Source organism: Brachionichthys hirsutus, chromosome 5 (assembly GCF_040956055.1).
Source record: "Brachionichthys hirsutus isolate HB-005 chromosome 5, CSIRO-AGI_Bhir_v1, whole genome shotgun sequence".
Lineage (NCBI taxonomy): Eukaryota > Metazoa > Chordata > Actinopteri > Lophiiformes > Brachionichthyidae > Brachionichthys > Brachionichthys hirsutus.
The window spans coordinates 11438599-11461767 of NC_090901.1; the positions used below are offsets into that span (position 1 = coordinate 11438599).

General features: G+C 49.7%; 1 protein-coding gene across 1 annotated transcript; it reads right to left on the reverse strand.

Annotated features, from left to right (window-relative positions):
• Window positions 1–358: 358 nt before the first annotated feature.
• On the reverse strand, window positions 359–22538 carry mon2 (MON2 homolog, regulator of endosome-to-Golgi trafficking). The gene is made up of 36 exons (XM_068738905.1): window positions 22084–22538; window positions 18876–18939; window positions 18270–18397; window positions 16552–16683; window positions 15643–15772; window positions 15315–15412; window positions 14980–15105; window positions 14655–14849; window positions 14367–14491; window positions 13927–14066; window positions 13706–13850; window positions 13376–13587; window positions 13181–13259; window positions 12645–12826; window positions 12024–12136; window positions 11326–11430; window positions 10677–10757; window positions 10512–10585; window positions 9819–9909; window positions 9629–9730; window positions 9049–9051; window positions 8651–8761; window positions 8002–8177; window positions 7534–7696; window positions 6828–7121; window positions 6465–6663; window positions 5047–5690; window positions 4300–4443; window positions 3597–3614; window positions 3038–3166; window positions 2237–2427; window positions 1979–2039; window positions 1765–1888; window positions 1484–1691; window positions 1304–1386; window positions 359–1054 (listed from the first exon to the last, which is right to left on the reverse strand). Exons 1-36 carry the CDS (start codon window positions 22189–22191, stop codon window positions 891–893), a joined length of 5142 nt encoding a protein of 1713 aa, XP_068595006.1. The 5' UTR covers window positions 22192–22538; the 3' UTR covers window positions 359–890.
• Window positions 22539–23169: the final 631 nt, after the last annotated feature.

Below are 23169 nucleotides of genomic sequence, written 5' to 3' on the forward strand. Positions count from 1 at the left end.
AAAACGTCTAACCTTCATTGTCCCTCTTATTGCCTCATTTCTAATCCTATCCATCCTGAAGGAGAACCTCAGCATTGAAAGATAGTGATAGAGACCCAGATTTCTCGTTATCAATCTGTTCATGAATGCTGATTGGTCAGTAAATATATACCAGGATGCTTTGACTAAACTCTCTTTGCGGGTGGAATCTCTGATACGTGACCAACAGGGAAGAAACAGAAATTCTGACCATTATTTCAGGTCGCGTTTCCACCTACAGTAAAATAATGTAGCTGCTGCAGCGCCATCTGAAGGTGATGAGTGGTAGAGCAGCGCTTCAGCGTAGCTACGCTCTTCTGAGAGCAAAACAGAGGTTACAGGTCTTCTTTGCATGCTTGTCACTGAGCACAGAGCTGATCGTAGTCGCCCCGTTTATTTTACACAGGCGAGGACATCCCTTGTCAGACGGCTGGCTAAAGATGACATGGAATGTTACAGCCAGATTTGTCTTCTTGCATAAAATCCTCACTGTTGAAAATGCTGCAAAAGTCAATTTCCAAGATCAACAAATTCCCATTGATTATTATTATTATTTTTTTCTCACATCATCAACACAATCACCACACCGTGCACATCGACTCTGCCTCCCCAGGAGAAGAAACTCGCATGAACCCAGAGACCAACACTGCAATACTTTTAATCTCTGTAATCAACACAAGAGTGCAGCCAGTCCATGGATGGGGCGAAGACGTGCCATCAGCTCACAGGAGAAGCATACAATGTCACCGGGGGGGGGCGCTTCATGTCACCGGGGATGGGGCTCATGATGCGTTCAAGTCAGTGCGCTCCGTTAAGCACAGGGGCGTCCGAAAGACACATTCAAGAATTCTTCATGATAGAAGCAAACACGGTCAGGACTCCCCGTTCTGGACTCTGGAGACGGGCGGCTGCATAAAGTCTTTAAAGGGCCCCAGGGCCTCCTTCAGGGCGGAGCTCACCTCGGAGGAGGAGCATGTGACGCACTCCACCAGCGTGGGGTACAGGGCGATCACCTGGGCCCACGTGTTGCCGTCCACTGCAGGCGGTAAACAAAGGAGAACAATGAGGGAGGAGTTAAATGATGGGAGGAAATCAAAGATATTATTTGCTTGATGCAATTCCCACAGAAATGAGTTCGGAAATGCAAATAGCTTGAAGGACACTTTAAAAAAGCACTTTCAGAACGTCAGTGGAATCAAACACTGCAGGAAGTGACGTCACGCCGGTATGGCTAGTAGTTCAACGCTTTCCTTTCATCCTGTCTCCGACCCACTTTGACACTCACCATTCTCTGGCTGAGTCTTCTTCAGCGAGTCCATCAGAGTGCTGATCGCTTTCAGGACGAAGATGATCTCCGTCACCTGTTGCCTAAAGTGAAGAAAGAAAAGAGCCGTGCAGAGCTTTAAGCCTGAAGGCGCTGCGGTTAAAGGAGAGTCTGCGTCGACGCCGTTCTGAGGGTCCGTACCTGGGCAGGGGGCAGCGTCCGCTCAGCCGCTCGTCCTCCACGTACCGTCGGAGGACGTCCTGGGATCTCTTGAGGAGCACGGAGAGCGCCATGCGGGAGATATAGCCCTCCTGAGGGGTGGACACCTTGTTGCTGAAGGAAAACTGCAGCAGCGTCTCAAAACACACCTTTGAGAAGTCCTCCCTCATCCGGGCATCGATCTCCGCCTCTGTGAGAGAGAGAGCCACTCACCGTTAGCCTCGTCATCCGCGGGGTCAGACGACAGAACCGGGTCAGCTCACCTGTGAACGAGGGAGACTGGGAATGAATGGAGCCTCTGTTCAGCATAGCCATAATCTGCCCAACGAAGTCTTTGGGAATGAAGTTGGCAAATGGTAAAATCTCTGTGCTGATCAGCTGCACCACCTAAAAAAAAAAGAAGCCACAACGATAAAGATGGCGTCTTCCTGGCGGAGTCCTGCAGACATGCTGGAGACGAGGAGCAGGAATTTATACCTCAACGTCAACGGCTTCATTCTTCTGGAACTCCTGGATGGAGACGTTATCTGGAGGCGTGCTATAAAAGGAAACCAGGATATTTAGTCTGGTACTAAGCAGCTTCCAACTCAGACACAAGGTGTCTTTAAAGGAGCAGTTCACCCAAAGACGTCAATTCAAGTCCCTGAGGCGAATGTTCTGAACACACTAACGAGTCCTCAGACAATGCCCGAGCTTTCATTTTAGGGCGGACTGCTCCTTTTAGATCGTCTGTACCTCTCTGCAAAGAGAAAGTCTTCAAAGGCGTTGGCCAGCTCCGGCCACATGGTGTCGAACTTCCCAGACGAGGCGTGCTGGCGTGCGACAGGCAGCCCTACGGACAGCACCTTGAGCAGAGACGACACGGCGAGCTTCCAGGTACTCTCTGACGGGCAGGCGTACTTCAAACCCAGGGGCATCCGTAAAGTCTGGAGCGAGAAGGGAAGAGACAGCGATCGAAGGCGAGACTGACCTTTCCCCCTCTTTACTGATCAGTGTGGACAGACTTCAACGGACGAGGCGCGCCACCAGCGGTCCAGCTCAAGTCCCCCTCCCCCTCCCCCAACAAAACCAGAAGAAGCACGAGGTCATCTCTGAGTCATCAGCTAGCGAACAGCTGCCGTCCCCAAGGTTGCGGATTTTAAAAATATTCCCTCTTTGTTGTGGAGAGAAAAAAGGGCGGGGTCCACATTCCATGCCAAATGAACTCTCAGCGTAAACCTCACTGTGGGAACGCCGCAGCGAGACGCAGGAGTAAGAAACCGGTTAAAACTCGCAGGAAACGTCTCCAGCTTCGGGGACAGATGGCTGAAAACGTTTGGAAGCTGCTGCCGGTTATCGGACGCGAAGGCTAGACCCCCCCCCCCCCCCCACCCCCACCGACATGAGAACGGCGTGGGAATCTTTTTCACTGTCATCCTGCTGCAGAGGAAGTGAGCCTGAGAGACAGCGAGCAGGGACAACAATCGGCCGTTGTTGGACACCTGAGCTTCAACATGCATCAACTCGGAGCTGAAGGCTAAGGAAGTAAACTGATACCTTGATGATGCTCTGCAGGACCTTCTCATTGATGACGGCTTTGTGGCACGCCGTCTTTTGGTACAGATCCACCACCACCACCAGGGAGCGCTCGGCAAAGGGCACGTAGTTTAAGGCAACCCACTCCGCCTGCGGAGACCAGAGGATTTAACAAGAGGCCAAACGCTGTGACCAGAACCCCCACACTGCTGCAGCCACATTGAAAGCAGAGTTTAAAGACACACTTTGGATCAGTCCACGGGTCACACTATCCAAATAGCCCCCCCCCCCAAAAAAATACAATAAAATAGTTTGATGCAACAAAGTGTGTCTTTAAGGAAACAGAATCATGATTGTGCGTACGAACGTCACCAAAAATCACAAAATCAGGTGAAGATGGAGCGGCACAAGGGCTGTGCAGAGACACAGGAGCACCGGTTAGTGGGAGGCAGGGGGCTGAGTGGGTGAGAGACGCAGATGAGAGACGACCACACGGCGTAACGTCTCATCTAGCGCAGAGGGCAGGTCCACCACCATTCAGGCACATCTTAGTCAAATTAAAGGAAGGGACAGAACTCACCGGAGCAAACAGCTGGATCTACGGTAATCCAGAACCAAGAAACAAAATGAGAGAAGATCGCAATTAAACTGGTGCTCAGGTGGAAGCGAACGTGCAGCGCTGATGTCGGATAAACACGGGTAAACAGCCCCAGCATCAAGCGCCTCGGAGGCTAACAATAATAAACAGCAGAGAGCACCCAGAGCCTCCGTCTGCTGGGTGGGGGTCCAGGTTCCAAAGAGATTCTGATCAACAAAAGAGTCTCGGACCGGGATGATCGGTCTGTTCCTTCGTAAATGGGTTCCAACGAGGAATCCTTCATTAATACGCTTTAGAAAACAACGAGTGGACGGTTTAACGCAGCCTCTCCTCCGCTCTTTGTCTGAATGAGCATCTCATCGTGGTTCTGGCGTCGGACTGGCAGACGCCGTCCTGGGGGGGCGGTGCCGTATGAACTGTAGCGACAGTGGGGACGTCTATTATGGGTCAGCATAAACAGATCCTCTCCTGGTGGAAACTCTGGCAAACAGGCAAGATGAAGCAAAGGAGAGGGAAAATGATGGGGGGGCGGGGGGGTCCAGAGGACCATGCCAACCTCATGGAGGGCCACAGTATGAAGGCGGGGAGGGCAGGGGGCAACAACAAGGAAGGACGGCTGTTTGGGACGGCTGAAGAGAACAGGCGATGATTAGAATGAAACAAATAGACCCCCCCCCCCCCTTACCTGGTTGTATTTGGCATTGGCCACGTGTTTGGTTTCCATCCTGCCGTACTGAGGAGGTTTGCAGGAGAACTCGACGAAGAGGAGCAGCCGTTGGAAGATGGCCGGGTACATGACCTGCAGGTTCTCCGGTCCCACACAGATGGCCTGCAGCAGGGAACGGAGGAACAAACGCCGCTGATGTCACGCCACTGCACATCGCGTCGCGTAACGGGCTGGCTTCAGCGCCACGCGGGAGCAGATCCAATGCATCCCGCCATTTTATAACACCGGCAGGTACGAGAGGAAGCATGTTAAAGAACTCGGGCTCACAGGCAACGTACAACAGGCTTCCACAAACAGAACAATTACACAATAACTAATGACTTAGATTTCAGTCATCCAATCCGATTTTCATAAAAATCTAAATCACATTTAAGCTTTTCTATCATAATGAATCGAGGCACATTCCTTTCTAAACAATGTGCTTATTCAGCGGTTTATTATCAAGTATTTATTATACATAACATAAATGCATTTCTTCTGAATCATTCCCGTCTGTTAAGTAGCAAAAATGTTTGGCGTATCCGTTTCCTCGTTTCTCTGCAGCGAGTCGCTCATGGGAACAGCTTCCACCTTGTGTTCAGTCTTTGTGTTAAAAACAGTAGTTTGACCCCTTCGTATTTGTTTGCCCGTGAAGCGGGTGTGGGGGGGGGAGGGCTTTAATGAACGATGCCTTCGGAGCCTCTGTGAAGCTCATTTGTGACTCACCTTCTGTAAGACATCCAGAGAAGTGAGCACGGCTTCCTGCAGGCTGGTCAGCACGGCTTCGGTGTAGGAGGGGAGGATGAAGGGCGAGGCGTCGCTGCTGATGGGCACGGACACCGCCCCGTGGAGGATGACCCCCAGCTTCTTCAGGTCCTCCATGCTGAAGTTGGCTTTGATGTGCTGGTAGAGCGCTGGGAAGATCTGGATCAGCGCTGTGAGGAAGGGCTGGCTGGGGATGAAGGAGAGCTTCTCCGTCGGGCCGCTGGGGGGGCTTGTGCTGTCCGTCCCGGTCCGATACCACGTGTTCCACGCTGACCACCACAACGCAGAGTCTTCTAAGGCCGACTCCTCCCCCGGGGGAGGGGCCTGCAGCTCAGCGCCATTGTAGCGCGTGAGCCGCTCCACCAGTGAGTCTGAACGCACCAGGGGTCTGCCTGGACCGGACGCTGAGAGGGGGTCGATGAGGACCGGGGGGACGCCCATAGCGGCGAACGCATCAGCCGCCTTGTCGGAGTCCTTCACGGGCGTGACGATCTGAAGGATCTCTTGAAAGCTCTTGAGGGCGGCCAATGAGACCTCGTTGTTTTTGCTGAGGGCGGCCGACTGGATGTGGTTCAGCAGAACCTCCCAGGCCTCGAAGAAGTCACCTGAAAGGTACGGGTTAGCTTGGGTTAGCACGGGCTGCTAACAGTACATCAACAAAGACATCGCAGACACTGCTGCCTGTCCGGGCCTCATCTCAGTGTGAACATGAGCCTATTCTCTGGGACACCCCCCCCCCCAGGAGGACAATACAGGGGCCGTCCAACAATCACTCGATCCCAGCTGTGTGTCGGAGGAGCCTCTTTCTCCTAAGTGGCTTTACACGTTGGGAATGCGCTGCATGTCATAAGTCACTTCTTAGAATATTCAGATCCTCATTAGCTGCTCTTACATCACTCATATCTCCCTGGAACATTAATCCCGTCGACACGGGGCTGAACGCAGGCTAATACAGCCGGAACAGCTGCGCCCTGTCTCAACTTCTGATACGAGTGGCACCGATGTATGGATTTCAATATTGTAGAATTACTGTTATTGTCGTTGTTGTTTACAACACAGCGGTTAAAGGAACCTGATCATCTACTCAGGCTCCTATTGGTGGAGAGCTTTCTTTCTTTCTTTCTAGAGATTCACAGCGATACAGAGCTGCAACATTCTGCAAAACATCTGAAGTCATTAACAAAGAGCTGGAAACAGACAGGAAGTGGCTCCACACTTCTGGGTCACAGGGAAACACTGAGGTTCCACAGCGAAGGTTGTCGCTAAGAAAGACTTTAAAGTGACATCTTTGAGATCTGGACAGGCATTACGCGTCGCGAGCTGCACGGAGTCAGGAGAACCTTCATGTGTGGGAGTCTCTCAGGCTTCACGATGCTCACTTAGCTGTTGGAGGAGATACCGCCTCGTGTTGAAGATGCGCGCCACCCCGGCTAGCGTCAGCACCCACGTCTCCGCCCACTGCTTCTCAGCCGTGTCGCGCGAGTGGTGGATGAGGATGTTTCCTCCGCCAGACTCGATTTTCTCTTTGTCTGCGGTGGTGGACGCCGTCCTCACGCAGCCCAGCAGGTGGAACAGCACCTAGTGGCGGCAGGAAAGTTAGCCACCCTGCTGCTATCGAAAGATGCACTTGTTAGCTTTGATATATTAGCAAGATCTGTGTGCTGTTCCAGAATGAACCTTTTTATTCTAGGATTCCTCCTCCCACACAACTCAAGCAAATGAAAGGGGAACTTTCTCGCTACCTTCCAGACCACGATGTGCCATGTTGGCTGCTGCAGCAGAGTCCCGTGGGCAGCGATGGTGGAGAACAACGTCTGGCCAGCACTTTTACGCACGGCGGGCCGCGGGTCAACACACAACTCTCCCAGCTTGGCGTAGAGACACAACCACAGGCAATCGAAAGGCGGGGCGGGGTGGAAGGGCCTGTTCAGCGTCTCTCCTTTCTCCTGGGCTTGCTTCTGCACAGCCGTCTCCTCCCTCTCCAACTCCTGTGTGATGACTTCGCCTCTTTGGAAGAAGTAGTCTGAAATGTTCCACTGTGGGGTGAGAACGCAGGGCGCATAAATTGGACATGAATGTTGGGGGGGAAAACGCTTCAGGTGGTACTGCTATACTATTTCCATAAAGTAATCTTACAAACTGCCACACTCCAAGAGAAATAGTCCTGCAAACCGCAGATCGATATCAGGGATGGCGCGCCGTGAATAATGTATAACGTAGTCAGCAGAGTATTTAAGTGCTGCCAAATTAGATCAAATGATACAAATCAATAATACTGCGTGTCAAGCATACATTTCTATGTTCTCCGTTAGAGAATATAGGACACGTCCAGACCTGAGGATTCCCCAGTAACACCACATTATTCCATCTCAGAAGCTCCACAGACCAGTTCAGAAACTTTAATGTGATCATCTCTGCCATTCCTCGGCAGAGAGTCCCTGAACTCACCAGCAAGCCGATGGAGGTGAGGCTGATGTTGAGCTCCTGGTTCTGCAGGCCGAAGCTACCGGCGACATCCACAACGATCTGGAGGCACGTGCAAGGCATGGTGGGTAGGAAGTCCGTCACCACCAGCTGCAGGCACTGGAAGGCAGTTCGGATCAACGACTCGCTGAAAGGAAAGCGTTCTTTAAATTACTTTGAGTATTTATAGTAAAAACAGACATTTGGGGAGTAAAAAAAACCCCACATTTGCATATAAGGTGAACATTTCTCTAGTCTGGGAACTATTTATTCCATGTTTACTGTCAGTAAAATGCCTTCTTTAATAAATTTGGTCTAAAAGGTGAAACCACATCCCAATGTTAGCTGGTCTATTCAGATCAATGCATCACACCTGTAGTACCAGATCACTCGGGGTGAAGATGACTACCGGGTCTGAACGGCGTTCGTTAACTGCTCCTCTGCTCTTCGTACCCTTGATCATTCCGGATAGCTCCGATGACACCCAGGACGAGGGGCCAGCCAGGCCCCAGGCTGTCGCCCTGGCTCTGAAGGATCTGCAGGACGCTCTCCAGCTGTTTCTGCCGGATGTCTGCGTGCAGCACGTTGGACAGTTCCTTCAGGGGGTTCAGCAGCAGAAGCTGCAGCCGCTAAGGGGTAAAGAGCTCCTAATTAACGTATTAATAACGATGCTTAATGTTCAGAACGGCGTCCTTTCATCAGCTGGATGGGAATCAATGCCAACGTGGTTTTCCACCTGACCGGCATCTGCCAGACCTCGTTAATGTTCATCTTTCTCTGACATGAGTGGAGTATTCCTGCAGCCTGCAGCGCCACCTGCTGTTCATGTCTCGAGGTGCTGGTCTCTAAGACAAGCCTCGACACTGAACATCGTTGGTCATTCAAGGGCAAAGTCAAACACACATCATTTGGTTGGAAGTCAAATTCAAATTCAAAGTTTGATCATTCCAAAAAGGCAATTTGTTAAATTTACAAAGAAAAAAAAAATGTTACCGGCTGCTAATAGCAAAAATCTAAAAGTAGAAAATGTGAGTCCTCAGTCCTTGTGGCCTTTCTGCGAGGAGTTTGCATGTTCTCTTGTTTTTTCCCTCTCCTTTAGTACCTGATTGAGGGCCAGGGGGGGGTCGTGCGTGTAGGCCAGGCCAGCCTTGATGAGCGCAGTCAGCGCCTCGGCCCCCCACTCTCTCATCCTGGAGTTGGGGTGCTGACAGACCTGTGGACACATCACACAGACGCACATCACACAGACACACAGACCCGACGGGATGCAGAGGCTGATTTTAAGAAAGCTTCAGATGACCAATCAGAGCTCTCCGCTGCACGAAGGACGTCACCAACACAGTCAGCAAAGCACACAGACGCATTCTGGATTGGGACAGCCGTATCTTTTGAGGCAACGACATCTCGGTGCTAAACGCGTTGATGCAGAGCGAACGGATTGGTGGAGAAAAAGAAAGAGGCGGGACATTCAACAATTACAGACCAGGGGTCAAAGCTTACCTTCTGTAAAACAGACAGGAGGGCAAAAGAGAAGAGAGAAATAAAAGAGCTTAACTCACAAATCCACGCAGTAGAATATTAAACAACCAACATGGTGGTTTAAATGGCTCTAGTGTGTGTGTGTGTATAGATAGAGAGAGCAAGAGAGAGAGAGAGAGAGAAAGAGAGAGAAGATTATCAGCACTGGTAGGCCAGGCCAGGTCATTAACAGGAAGATGCCATAAATCCTGATTTAATGTGTGGGTAAATAATGTTGCTATGACAACCATCAGGAGTTCAATAATGCAAATTAATTTTGCTGAACATTTGGGGGGGGGGGTTGAGGTTTCACTAATATATCCTCCTGGGACCCAGCTTTGGATTAGCATGTCCTCTGTAATGGACAAATGTCCACTACAGAGGACATGCTAACTGGCTGGGTCTCAGGAGGATATAGGAACAAAGAGAAAAGATTCCAACCCATTATTAAATAATCAACCACTAATTTCATCACAGGCCATTTCTCTGCAGAAAGTTACAGAGGGAGAAAGGTACAAACACAAAAGGATGATGCCGTCTGCGCCTATAAAGAAGGCGTTACCTCCAGTAAGTGGCCGGTTAAAGGCCTCCACAGGATCTCTATACGGTCCATGTTCACCAGACCCGTCTCCAGAAGCTTGGCCACAGCAAACAGAGACGGCTCCTGAAACAGATCAAAGGACGTCCTGTAACACTGAAGACAAGAGTTCAACCAAAGCATATAAAACATGGCAGAATGCAAGCGGCTTCACCTTGTTGTTTCCATAAGCCATCTCCATGGCGTCCAAGGAGAGTGAACAGAGAGCGTTGATCAGGTGATGCAGGGACACATCGTCCAGGTACCTAAATCACACCAAATATATTGATCAGGCTTATTACCTCCGCCGAGGCGGGGGTCATGTAATCACTGGCGTAGGTTTGTTTGTTTGCGTTTGTTAGCAAGATAACTCAAAACGTTACAGACAGATCTTGATGACATTTTCAGGAAATGTTGAGAATGTTACCAGGAAAAGACGATTAACTCATTAAATGTCATTGAAATTTAAAGACTTCAATTAGGTTTGAAATTAAATTCTGCCTCTCTTCAACGGCCAATAACTCCAGAACGAAACACGGTAGGAACGCACTTCTCTTTCTTGATGAAAGAGACTTGAATCGTTCGTTTTGTAGGTTTGGTGTTTGCATAGTCATAGTACATAATATTCCGTAGGTCTTGAAAAATAGGGAAAAACGAGCAAAAGGTGCCGACACTCAGCGTACGGCTGAGCTGAAAACAGCTGGCACTGAATGAGTTAAATTTGATCAGTCACGCCTTAAACTCCTCACAAAAACATTATTTTATTTACTGACTGAGGCATGTATCCTTCAAATAATGTAGATGCATCCCTAACCCCTTTCAGTGAGAGTACGTCTTAATATCTACTGGTCTGGGCACTGGTTCTTACTGGGAGCTCTCGAATAGTCTGGACAGGATGTTGGAGATGACCGGCAGGTCCGTCATCACAGCTGTGGTCAGCACCTGTTTGAAATAAAGGCCAGAACCATTCAGTTAGCTCGTCGCCTTCGACCATGTAGCACGAAATGCTCGACACAGTTCACACCAAACTCACTGTAGTGGGTCCCTCCACGGCCCTGCCCGGTTTCAGGGCACCGCCCACCCCCGGCTTCAGCCCCAGGATCCACACCAAGTGCTGAGGGGATCAACGAGAGACTCTCAGAAAGAGCTGAGGCGGTTCTCCGTGAAACGCGGCGGCAAATAAGATCAGCCTAATTAGATTTAAAGCTAACGAGCTCTGGCCTGGTTCTGTAGCAGGTCGGGATCACGCCGAGAGTCTGGCGTGATCGTCTCCCGTCTCCCGTCTCATAAGCAGTTCAATTATTCATTTATGCATGTATAAATTCCATTTAGCCTGAAGCCTCCTGGTGGCGTCTTTGAGATATCCTGGCAGATGTCAGTCTGTGGTAAACTCAACTCAGGATTTCTACTCATTTGAATGAAAAACAGGTGAGAAAGTTCAGTGTGGGGGGGAGGGGAAGCCTGCGGTAATGAGCTGCAGTGAAAATGTGTGACGGGAATTTATGCCCATTTGCGATTAATCTTAAATGAGACTACAGGCCGAATTGAATATAGATTGATTAAAAATAGCAGTAACAGGTGCAAAAGGTGTGGGGAGGAGTTAGAGCAACGTTAGCGGAATTCAATATGCAGTGATACATTTCTAACTGTAAAGGACCAGTTCGATAAATCAGCACGCGTACCTGCAGCGTCGCCAGGACCAGCTGCCAGGATGTGCCCAGGACGGCCCCGTGGCAGTGGGCCAGGTTCAGCAGGGTCCGCATGCACTGGATGTTCTTGGCAGTCAGCTGACAGAGGAACAGACGGTTTCATTAGCGGACACGGAATAAGTAACAGAATAAGTAACAGACGCACGGTGCAGTTTAAGAGTTCCTGGGTTCCTTCTAATAACAGGACAATGGTCGACCCATCAGTAGTCAAAGTCCGCTTCAGTGACTGGCCTGCGTTCACAGCAGCTGCCGCTTACGCACGTCACAAGGAAACGTTTCTATGTAGGCGTTGTTGAAGAGACGCTCTGTTGTTGTGCAGATTAATGAGGAGGCTGGCTTTCATCATTTATTTATTTTTAATTCTATTTCCTGTTTGTTCTATGAACGAATGATGACAGGACCCCACGCAGCTCTACTTTAACACTGTTAAACATCTATAAAGAATGTATCATCCTTTGTGGCTGGCGTTTACATTCAGCACTTGACATAGGAGCGGACGCGTTCAGCGATCAAAGTGTGTCATCAGATGTTCCTCCCAGGTGTGAACAGAGGATTCTGGGTATTTCTCCGTAGCTTTGTTTCATGCATCGTCCTTATACGTGGATGGATCTTTGGTTTAATTTCGTTAATATTTTGTGCAGCCATAGCTTCTCCGTCCTTGCCGTCCTTACCACCACGGTGCCCTGGGGCTGGGCGGTGAGCGGCTGCCCCACCGCCACCACCTGCTGGTGGGATTCACTGGAGGGGCTGATAATCTGCACATTCTGCCCCTGGATGGAGTAGGCTGTGGAGAGCATGCACACACACACACACACACACACACACACACACACACACACACAGGAATCTTTCAGTCAGTAACATCACACTAACAGGTTTTATAGCGCCATGCAAGAATAGCTTCGTTAATTAACGACGAGGCAAACATCTATTGTGAGCTGAGACTCAATTTGCTGGATTTATCTCGCCAAGCTATTATGCAAATGTTAAATGTTGGAGCAGTTGGTTTGAGAACACGTGTGTGTGTCTCCAGACGCACTCTCCTCGACATTCCTAATTAGAAGCTGAAGTGAAAATGTATAGATTAATACAACGAGGTTTAGAGCCGCAGGGATTAGCATATGGGAGAACTCGGGTGCTAGTTAGCTACATTAGCACACATGAACCGAGGCCAGACTTTTAGCCGTGTGCGGTACGGCTACATACTTGCTTTCCACATGCCAATAATTAAAACTAACTCCACCCCAGATGGGTTCGATCATGCAGGTGTCCCAGGTGCGTTTGCAGCGCACCTTTGCTGGACAGGTTGGAAGAGTTGCTGTTCAGGACAGTCAAGGCGTAGTGTGGCGGAAGGGAGGCTTTGCAGATGGCTGTGATAAAGGCGTCACGGGGAGTCACCAGCCCCAGACGACCACACAGCGAGGCCATGGTTAGCTCCGCCTTCAGGATGTTCTCTGTGGCTGTCTCATCGGTGCTGAGGAGACAGGACAGTGTAATCTGACACCCACGCTGTCCCCATGGACATTAGCTGCGCAAAGTGTTAGCTTCCGAGAAACAGAGAGGTCAAACTGGCAGTTCTGTGGTCACTATTCTTTTTTCCCCCCATGTGAAGGAAAAGTTCTTAATTTTCCTAAAAAGGACTTTTGTATAAACTGCTTGTAAAAAAAAGAAAAATGCCCTCATGCAAAACGTAATTGAACAACTTTCAGACAGTAAAGAAGACATTTCCCTCCGTAGGGGAAATTAATTTTCCCTCGCTGGAATGCCAGATCTGTGCTTCCAGCCTAAATGCAGAAGAGCAGCTGGTGAAAAGGTCGAGTCCACTCACCTGGCGTCGAGCAGCAGTGACAGAGCGGCCAGGAGGCCACACCAGCAGGCGTTCACCATCTCCTCCCACACCAAGTGGGCTCCTGAGACAGATGCACCGAGAATATGTTTTAGGACTGTGGAAAAGGAAATATACCGAAGCCACAGGAGGCATCGGAAACTTCTAGCTAGCACCCTGAAGCCTAGCATCCTCTACATCCCGCATCTCCATCCTCACCTGGTTTCGGCTGCCGCTCCTCATCGGGATGCGCCTCCCTGAACTCGGCAGCTGCCTCCTCCTCCGTGGCCAGCTCTCTTTCGATCATGGAGGTGATGCCCCGCACCAGGTCCAGCAGCGCGCTGAAGGCCACGGACATGGCGTAGCCCTCTGGGATGGACGGGGGTTCCACCTTGTCCAGCATCTCCAAACTACAGGTTGAAAGACGGGGAAGGAGAGGGAAGAGGCGGAGCAGGAAGTGTGCATTCACAGTTCAATTAAAGGCTTGGTCCGTGAACAATCAAGGTTCCAGGGAGTAGCAGCACTTACTACGTGGCCTTAGCGCTGCCCTGGACGCTAACAGTCATGAGAGGGATCCAGGTGCCACGGTATTCAAATGCAGCCTGGGTGGTCAGGTTCCCACTGACCCCTCCTGTCCCAGGGCCCCCCTGTGCTGCCCCCTGGGCCCCCGAGCCTGACACAGAAGGTTGCAGCGGTTTAAAAGCTGAATGGAATCAAAATCAAAATGACGATTCGGACAGGGAACCGACCGGCAGGAGCACCGATGGCAGCAGCGTTTCCCACGTTGGGGACGATGAAGAGGGACTGGATAAAGGACCCGAGGGCATTGACAATGTCTCTGAACACCTTTGTGGAGTGTTGCTTCATGTCGTACGACTGGCAGAAGGAGCTGAGCAGAAAACAACACGCGGTCAGCACCAAAGACAGATGGAGACAAATCACGAACAATAATCACCGCCTACCCACGTAACCATGACTACCTGCCGACTTTACGCTTAAAAGACATTTGACTGGACTAAATGAGGGCCACAACATTCATTTAAACATGCATCCAGCTCACAGGGTGTGGAGGCAAATGCAGGCATTAGAGGCTGATTTTTTTAGTTGATTTTGTTTCCCGCTTAAATCCAGTCTGAGGTGGAGAAACGGCTGAATTTTCACTTTTGGCTGTTCCTTTGACGCATCTCACCGTAATAAGTGAGGCCGCACACACAGCCGGTGGACCGATTCCACGGCCACCGCTCTCAGCCACTGCGGCTTCTCCCCGTCCAGGAACTTCACCAGCAGAGACAAGAAGATCTCACACTCCGTCACCTGGAAGACAAACGGCCACATCATAAACTTGAAGCGCTCAGGAAAAATCACGTAGACCCCGACGAAGCCGTGAAGCTCTTGGCTTCGACACGGAAGTGTGGAAAGAGACATATTTTCCTTTCACGGGTTGATCTGAAGCCACTGCTGTGATGGTTAAGCTCACCAGTAAGCTGTAGAAGTTCTTAATGAGGACCGAGACCACGCGCAGCAGCCTCATGCAGATGGGAAAGTAGGGCTTCTCCACGGGCGCCGGGGAGGCGGCGCTGCTGCTGCCCTGGCGGAACTTGATGTTGGGGGAGAAGAGCTTGATGACAAGGGGACACACCCGCTCCTTCAGCAGAAAGCTAAACTCCTGGTGCTAGGGCAGGAACAGATGGTAGAGAACGTACAGGTGGACAAAAAGAAAAAAGAAAAAAAAAGATCACACCAAGGTGAACACGCGCTTTCTAAACATCTGCCTTATGTGCGAATTCACCCTGAGTAAGTACCTGCAGGAACACGCCAGGAAAATCATTCAGAACAGACTCCAGCAGCTCCAGGCCAAACGTCCGGGTCATTTCTGTCATGCCCACCAGCCAGTAGGGGGCATCGGCGTTCACCAGCTGGCACAAGTCCTGCAACGAAGCAGCAATGGGGTATTTATTATGTCAACACGCATCACAGAGGTTGAAGATCCGCTGGAAGGATCAGCGAGTGAGAGATGACTGAGACGACAGTCCTGGATAGTCTCAAGATCTAATGGCAGGAGCCTGACCACGAGGTGATAGTAATCTGACCTAGAGCAGCCGGGAGAGGGTAGAAGACTGCCCTCTGATGGACGTACCTGGAACAACATGTATGCGTCTTTAGCGCTGGGCCTCAGTGTGCTGACAGACCGTCTGTTGGTGTTGCCCTGGACAGTAGGCTGCTGCTCCACAATGCCTGGGGGGGGGGGGGGGAACAACACAATGCATATTTTATATGCATGCTAGAGCTGCTATGAATTATCAAATAATGGAATTGAAAATTGTGTTTACTGATATCTGCAGTTAATGAAATTATAAACTATTTTTTTAGCAATCAGATTTATAAAAATGTGTTGATAACAGGAGACATTTCTCTGTGATGACCCCCCCCCCCCCCCCACACACACACACACACACACTCCCGACCTTTGAAACGCTCGTCCTCGGCTACCATCCTCTCAAAGACCACGGTAACGACCTGCCTGACGGTGGCGGCCGCCGTGTTGTTGGTGATGTTGTCCTTGGTGAAGTGCAAACGGAAACACAGCACAATGGCCTGGGCCAGAAAACAACAATGGTGCATTAGGCAAAACCTGCTCAAATGTGTTCACAGGACAGAAACAAGCATTACTGCCTCTGTGGTCCATCTTCAGGGGGTGTAAAACAACGTTGAGGGAGGGGAAGGAAAATCCTGATTGGCTGATGTGATGCCGCACAAACAGGAGCGTGGATACCAAATATATTTTATTATAAAACGGTTCAATAATAGAGGGAAGATGATTCACTGAAGGACAGAACTGTGTTACCGGGGAGATGAGGAGAACATTTTGAGGCCAGTCGGACCTGCCGTTAAAATCTATCCCGAGTGGTGCGGTCACAGTAAAGGTGCGAGGACACATTGAGGACACACCTGAGACCTCGGACATGTCACAGAACGACCACTGTGACGAGAAGCAGCCACCAAAACAGAACTGATGTCTCGCAAAGTCCGATTTGCATTTGATTAACCGATGCAAACGATGAGATTGGGTCCACATACCTGCCCAGGTAAGCGGCGAATGTCTGAACACAATGTTTCATCTGATTTGGCCACTGAACCAGTGAAAATAACCCTCAAAGGCCTCCAGAAATCCCTCTAAATTCTCCCTGCCTTCCTGTAAAGCCACTATTTTGGGGCCTTGGTGTAGATTTGATACAATTCTTGTCACAGTGAGTGATGCGTGTGTTTAACGGTGTTATTTCAGACAGGTCCACCTCAGATCGGATCACCCAGACCAAACATTAATACCAGTAATGACACACAGAAACAGTTTAATGAGAGCCACGCTGCAGCACCTTGGAAAGCACTTCATCGTGTACGACTGTGTTGGTGGTGAGCAGGACCAGAACCGTCTGCAAGAGTTTCAGCTCCTCCAGACCGTTCTCCATCAGCTGCCACAACATGTTGATGATGTTCCCCGCAGCTGCCTGTGACACACGCACGCACGCACACACACACACACACACACTGAGATCAGGTGCTGCCACTGCTCAGGGGTCGCAGCATCAGAGTTGGGTTCGTTAGCATCAGATCCAGCTGCTGCTTGGTTTGGTGCCACCCGATGCTAACAGCAAGCGACACAGCACGACCTTTATCGGGTCAAACTACCCATCATGCTCTTCTGTGAGCTGCTGGCTGGAGTCACAGGGAGGACTCGTTACTTTAAATTTAAGAAAGAAAGACACTCGTATTCTTTACGAGCGTCTTCTTTTTTTTTTTTCTTTACCTTGTCTGCATTCGTGCTCCACAGTGACGGACACAACGTCAGTCACTGCTGGAGTTCTATGCAATTTTTATTCTTATAGTGATTGTGACCGTCACCTGCCCTCTTGGCAGCCTAGCCTATTCCTATTTTATTGGTTTTATTACCTGCTTACCGCCGTAGAGGGCTGTGCACACCGCAGTGAACATACAACATGAACAAACAAAAAGTGACAAATACACAGTGTTCTGAGAAGAAAGTGCAATGGATTTATTTGTGCCCCTTAATTCTACCCCTTCCATCCAATCATCACCAAGAGTTGTCCCAATACACCAGGTTCACATTCGTCTCTAGAGGAAAGTATGGATCACCAAGTTCTCAGATCTGAAGAAAAAGAGAGAGAGCATAGTGAGAGCCACAAGCACTAACCCAGCAACCTCCACTAACTCGGGGCTGGAGTGGTGGATCTGGCATGCGTGAAACCTCCACCTAAGAACGGGGCAGCCATCCCGGACCCAACAATGGCGACATAAGCCCCCAGATCACCCCAAGCAGCTACAGCAACCCAAGAACGACCACCATGGCCCCACCAGAGCCACACGCAGAAGAACCAGTCCAGGGCCCGGGGGCAACTTACACCAACACAGCCGACGAAACCTAGGCCAGCGCAGCGGCACGGGGCACAGCGGGCCGGCCTGGCGCCCCACCAGCACCCAACACCACTCCCCCCCCAACCACCCGCCCCCCTCCCAGCACCCTCCACCCATCCCACACACCCCCCACAGTCCCCCAGCCCCCCCCACGGCCCAGCCCCCCCCCACCACCGCCCCCCACCCCCCGCGCCCCCCCGCCCCCTCCCCCCCACCGCACCCCCCCCCCCACCACCCAACCCACCGCCGAGCTCGGGCAACCCCCCAACCCAGCGAACCAGCGTCTGGGGAACGGGAGTAGACAGTGCAGGGGCTTCAGCCCTATCCGACCCTACACAGCCATTTGGGAGGAGAGTATTATTCCCTGGGATGGAGAGTAGGGAGCAGGAGGCCGGACCACCGTCCCACCCCAAGCCCAGCCCGCTAAGGCCCCACATGCCGCGCCAAGGCCAAAAATAAATAAATTGATTATGATTTACGAGCGTCTTCTTAATGACTCGAGCAGGACGCGAGTCCGGACTCTGTGCTCCTCGGTTCGATCATCAGCTCGGTGAGATCATCTTATTTGTTTATGTTTTGTTGAGCTGCACCCCCCCGGTGTGGCTGGTTTCTGGGGACAGAGTGATAGATGGATCGCTAGACTCCAAAGCCGTGCTCTCACCTCGGACACCACCTCGTGGGACATAAGTCTCTGGATGGCAGCCAGACAAAGCTGGGCGATCTTCGGCTCTTTGGTGCCGCAGCCCATCAGGAATGGCTGGACGACCTCGGAGCTGTTCTCCTTCAGAGCTGCAGGGACAGGACAGACGGAGGAAATCAGGTTCTGGTACCTGGACAGAGGTGCCTCAGGGTTTGTGTGCGATCATTATCGATTTGCTCGACAAGAAGAAGTGGCTGAATTCTGGAACGGATCTGGAATAAATGAGCCGATTGAGGAAAACCTTTTATTCGGGGGTCTTATTCAGTCCTGCTTCAACTACTTGATGGATCACCAGGAAACTGGGCACAAGCAGAAGTCAGTGAAACATTTGTCTCATCCGCTAAACTAAAAGCCTTTCTGAGCAGAGTTCCTCGATTCTAGTTCACAGTCAAGTCATTTAAATCTGGCGAATTTGCATTCATTAAATTAGGAGAGGATGTGCTACAGCCTCCTCTGAGATTCTGGTCATAATCGCAGCCCTGATTTGTAAAACAACGGAAAATAAAAAGAGAAACGGGAAGAAAACTCAGAGAATACGACGGTCAGTCATTCTGGATGCTCGCTCACCCGCCAGTATGTCTGCATTCCTGGCTGCAATGGTCTTTATCTTCACGATGCCAGACTCTGCAGCCTTGAGGGGGGGCAGAAAGGACAGAGCAGACATTTAGATTTGTTAGAAAGTAGAACAAAAGGTTCTGCAAAGGCAGATTAAGGAGGGCTGGCGAGTGCCGGGACGGCGGGTTTAAAATCACCTTTCTATGGAAAAGACAACAAAGTGTAATTCAATCATTGTTCCACCAAAACCAAAAGTAAAACATGACTCATCATCTTTATGTTTGATTAAGGACAAGACATCCAAACCCAATCCCTGCTATAAAGGATCACCAGCAGCAGGAAGGAATAACGGAACAGCCGAGCTATCCGACGGCAAACACGACTGCGTCACTCGTCATTTGAACAGCCTCAAGGTCGAGACGCCGGTCGAGTCGACAATCAGGGCCACACCGTGCTGTGCTCCTTCTCCTTTGTTCCTGCAGACCCACTCGGAGGTCACTGCAGGGCAACGAGGACAGAACAGCCTCAGTCCGCTTCCTGCCCCCAGAGGCCAGGAGCACCACAACCTGAGGCGGCGCCAGGACGGCAACCTCTGGGATAGCACTGGACTCCATTCTTTTTTATAGAGGAGATCCTCAAAGCAGCATCAGTCACCAGATCCTCGCGTTATGCTGAGCACCGCTTCGTGCAGCAAATAAACCGTCCTGTTGAGCCACACAATGCATTCCCGTCGTGCTTTCATTAATGCTGCACATTCTCAGGTTCGATTTCAGCAGCCACACCTGACAGGACTCTTCCAGAGAGGAGAGACGGTTACCTGGTGGTTTTCTTTCCTCTTGGTAAAACCAATCAACAGCACAGCAAAGAGTAAAGCCCACCAGTGACAGAGAGAGGCTCTGAAAGTGACGTTCAGAAATCGTAAGACAGAACCTGCTGGCCGTGGAGCGATGTTGCCGTGGGAGACGGCTGGGAAATGTGGGAGGAACTGGAATGGTAGAATGCAAGAAAGGCATCCTTGTACTTTTCATAAGGCTTTGGCAACAATTTTTGACGATTCACCAACAAGCATGACAGTAATTACAGATATTATCTTTAAAAGTGGGACGTAGAGAGAACGTGCCAACACAAATACAGCAGCAAGTACACAATCAGCAGAATCATATCATCGCATTCAGTCACAACATAGTGATCCAGAGTCTGAGTGGTGAGGTCACAGGAAACACAGCTGATTATAAATCAATAATGGAGGAGACGCTTCAGGAGGAGGCCCCTCAGCAAGGGCCAGCAAACGGCTTCAGACGCTGCACAAGATGGGTGCTTTAATGTTTCGGCATAAGGAGGTGCTCATCCCCTCTGAGATCAGGATTTCTAATGCCTTTCCCTGCCTCTGAACGCAACCCACCTCCGATCTCACGGAGGTCAAAGGCCAATGACCAACAGAAACTAGGCATCAAGTCCTCTGGAGGATAGCCCGAGCTCACAAGGGGCTGCGCTTGAACGCCATGCCTCTGACACTAACATCATCCACTTTAAACGCGAACAGGCATCGTAGGAAAGGGCTTGCGTTGTGATCTCTGGAGCTCTACAGTCATTAAATGTTCATAGTTGAGGTGATGGCGAGGCCCAGTGCGCCAGGAAATCTATGTCTATACCGGCCAGCTTATAATGAAGCGCCACGCTCCCTAAAGAACCCTAAAGAACCCGTCTGAGGCACAAACCAGTGCTGAACTATATAAAAGGTGAGACCTGAGGGAGAAACTAAGCTGCTGGAGTCTGATATGCAGCTGAGCTAGCTGATGAATATTACCATGGCCTCAAAATCCCCACAAACAGAGCGGCGTATTTGCTAATGGCCTGTGGGACTGCTTTGTGTATGCAAGCAGGGAACTGCGTACAGGGAGAGTGAGATAACGGCGGTTCAGATAAAACACACCATCTATGCTTGGTGTGTTCCACCGACAGGTAATTGATAGAAGAGCATCTGAAATCTCCCCAGCTTGATAGTAATGTGTACCTTTTAGCCACTACATTAAGTTTAAATAAAGATGAAAACACATTTCAGGTGCGAACCACTAAAAGCAGAGGATGTTATTACAGAGGCTTGTTTGACTCCTGTCTTCTGAATGACAGTCTAACACATCCTTGCACTATTTTCTCCTCCAACTATGTCACCAACACGGACACACAATGGAGGCAGTCAGCAGGCAAACAATGGATCTTTCCAGGGAATAAAAAAAAGAAAGAAAGAACGGCACACTTTGAAATGTAAATCAAAACAGCAAATAACAGAGGCCAGCTAGAGGTCAGATGGTCATTGTCCAGTCATTCTGAACGCACAAATGTGAATTTATGCCTTTCATGAAAAGATTTTTTTTATCTTACAATGTAGGAGTGAAAAAGTGATGCACAATTTGCATCCGTACTTGAACTTCCCTCAAATCGATTGTTCCTTGACCAAACCTACTTTACTTTTGCCTCGCCACAGCAAATCAACGTTCTCCACTTCACCCTGTCCTTTGCTTCGTCCTCCCTCACTACGTCCATGCATCTTCTCCCGGGTCGATATAACCTCCACTCCTTCAAAACATTTAATCAAAATCCATTGCAAATATTTTGGTAGATCTTGCACGACATCCTCCAGCATTCCTGCACTAAGAAGTTCATCATTTCTATACTTGTAAAAGTGAACAAAAACGCGACTTGAGCATCACTACGGCAAAAATAATATGTGCACAACGGAGAAATAAAGCTAAGCTCAAATAAGATGCAAAAGATATTCCCCAATATAAGCAAACCCCCTTAAAATCCGCCACGCAGGGTGCTTTGTTGTCATTTGGGTGTACTGGACCTTTAAATGTGATGCTAACACCCAGACGCCAGTCAGAACTTGTGGTTAGCTAACAAGATGCTTACATGTAAATAAAAGGGTGGCTCAGCTGTGTTCATTTGGGTCGATTCCGGGATAATGTGTCTGAATGTATGACATTATCCAAACCCAGAAAACGTGACGGGGCGATTTAGAAACTCCTTTCAGTCTTAGTTTGGTGGCTGGTTGGCAGGAAGGCCCCGCAGCTGAACTTTTAATATTTACACGAACACCTTGCGGGTGTCCGCTTCCCACAGAGGCCCGGTTGTTGATGACTATTTAACTATAATGTATAATTAACAATATTAAAAACCCAAACATACACCCATGTAACGACTTAACTCGCCGGCTAACCTCTTTCACTGGGGGGAATTTCTTCTTGCACTCCATGGACAGAGACCGCAGGTCCGTCTGCATGTTCTCCAGCAATTTCTTCACCGCCTCGGGGCTGCTGGTCGACATCTTTGACGGTGTCTTCGATGGAAACGTCAAGAAACTTCAAACGATAAGGAATGCCGAAGCGCAGTCGCCTCCAACCCATCCACAAATGGAGTGTAATCCGCGGATACTTTTATTCGGCTCACATGGAAAATGAGATAAACCCGCCGCGGTCCGTTGAGATAGTATCCCACTTCTCGGCTTCGACTAGCCGCACAGCGACGCCACCGTCATCCGGTCCTCTTCTTCAGAGCGCGGAGACTTCAGGCTTGCGAAGCCGCATCGTTCCAGTTTATTTCTGCTTCTGAAGGCTCCTCACTAATCGAAGATATTAGCTCAATTGAAAAGTCTGTCATCAGCGGCCGACAGCGCCACTTTCCTTCCCACAATGCCTTGTTAAACAGTGACACGTCATTCCGACTTCCGTAAACACTGGCCGATAGAGGAAAAAGACTACAGCGACCCCTGATGGACAATCTTCATACAGCATGATTAACGATTGGCATAGACGACTGGATAAAGGCTGACAAACGTAGACATTTCCCGCATGTTTGTTTATTTGTACATCTCAAAACAAATTTGCATTCATTTCTATGAAGATTTTCTTTCTTTTTGGAAATCAATTGTGACTTTTTTGCAAAAAAGACGCCAAACTAAAGAAATGCACAGTGAAATGATGGAAAGTTTTCTTAATATTAGTGACGCAGCAAGATTTTATTTGCAGAGAAAGCTTTATAAAACGGAACATTCTATTCTAATAAAAAAATATAACCGATCTTTAAGGAGACACAGCCTGAAGATCATTTTACAGCAGAAAGTGAATTTGGAATGAAATCATTCAACCAGCCTCATTCATATTATTTAAGTGGCACAGCTCTCTCCTCCAGGCACTTTATATTCGGACTTCATTTGTATGATTGAATCACATATAAGGCTAATTAGATTCATATTAATAATCAGAATATTGGAGAAAATATATGCAATACATTCATGCAAGTTTGC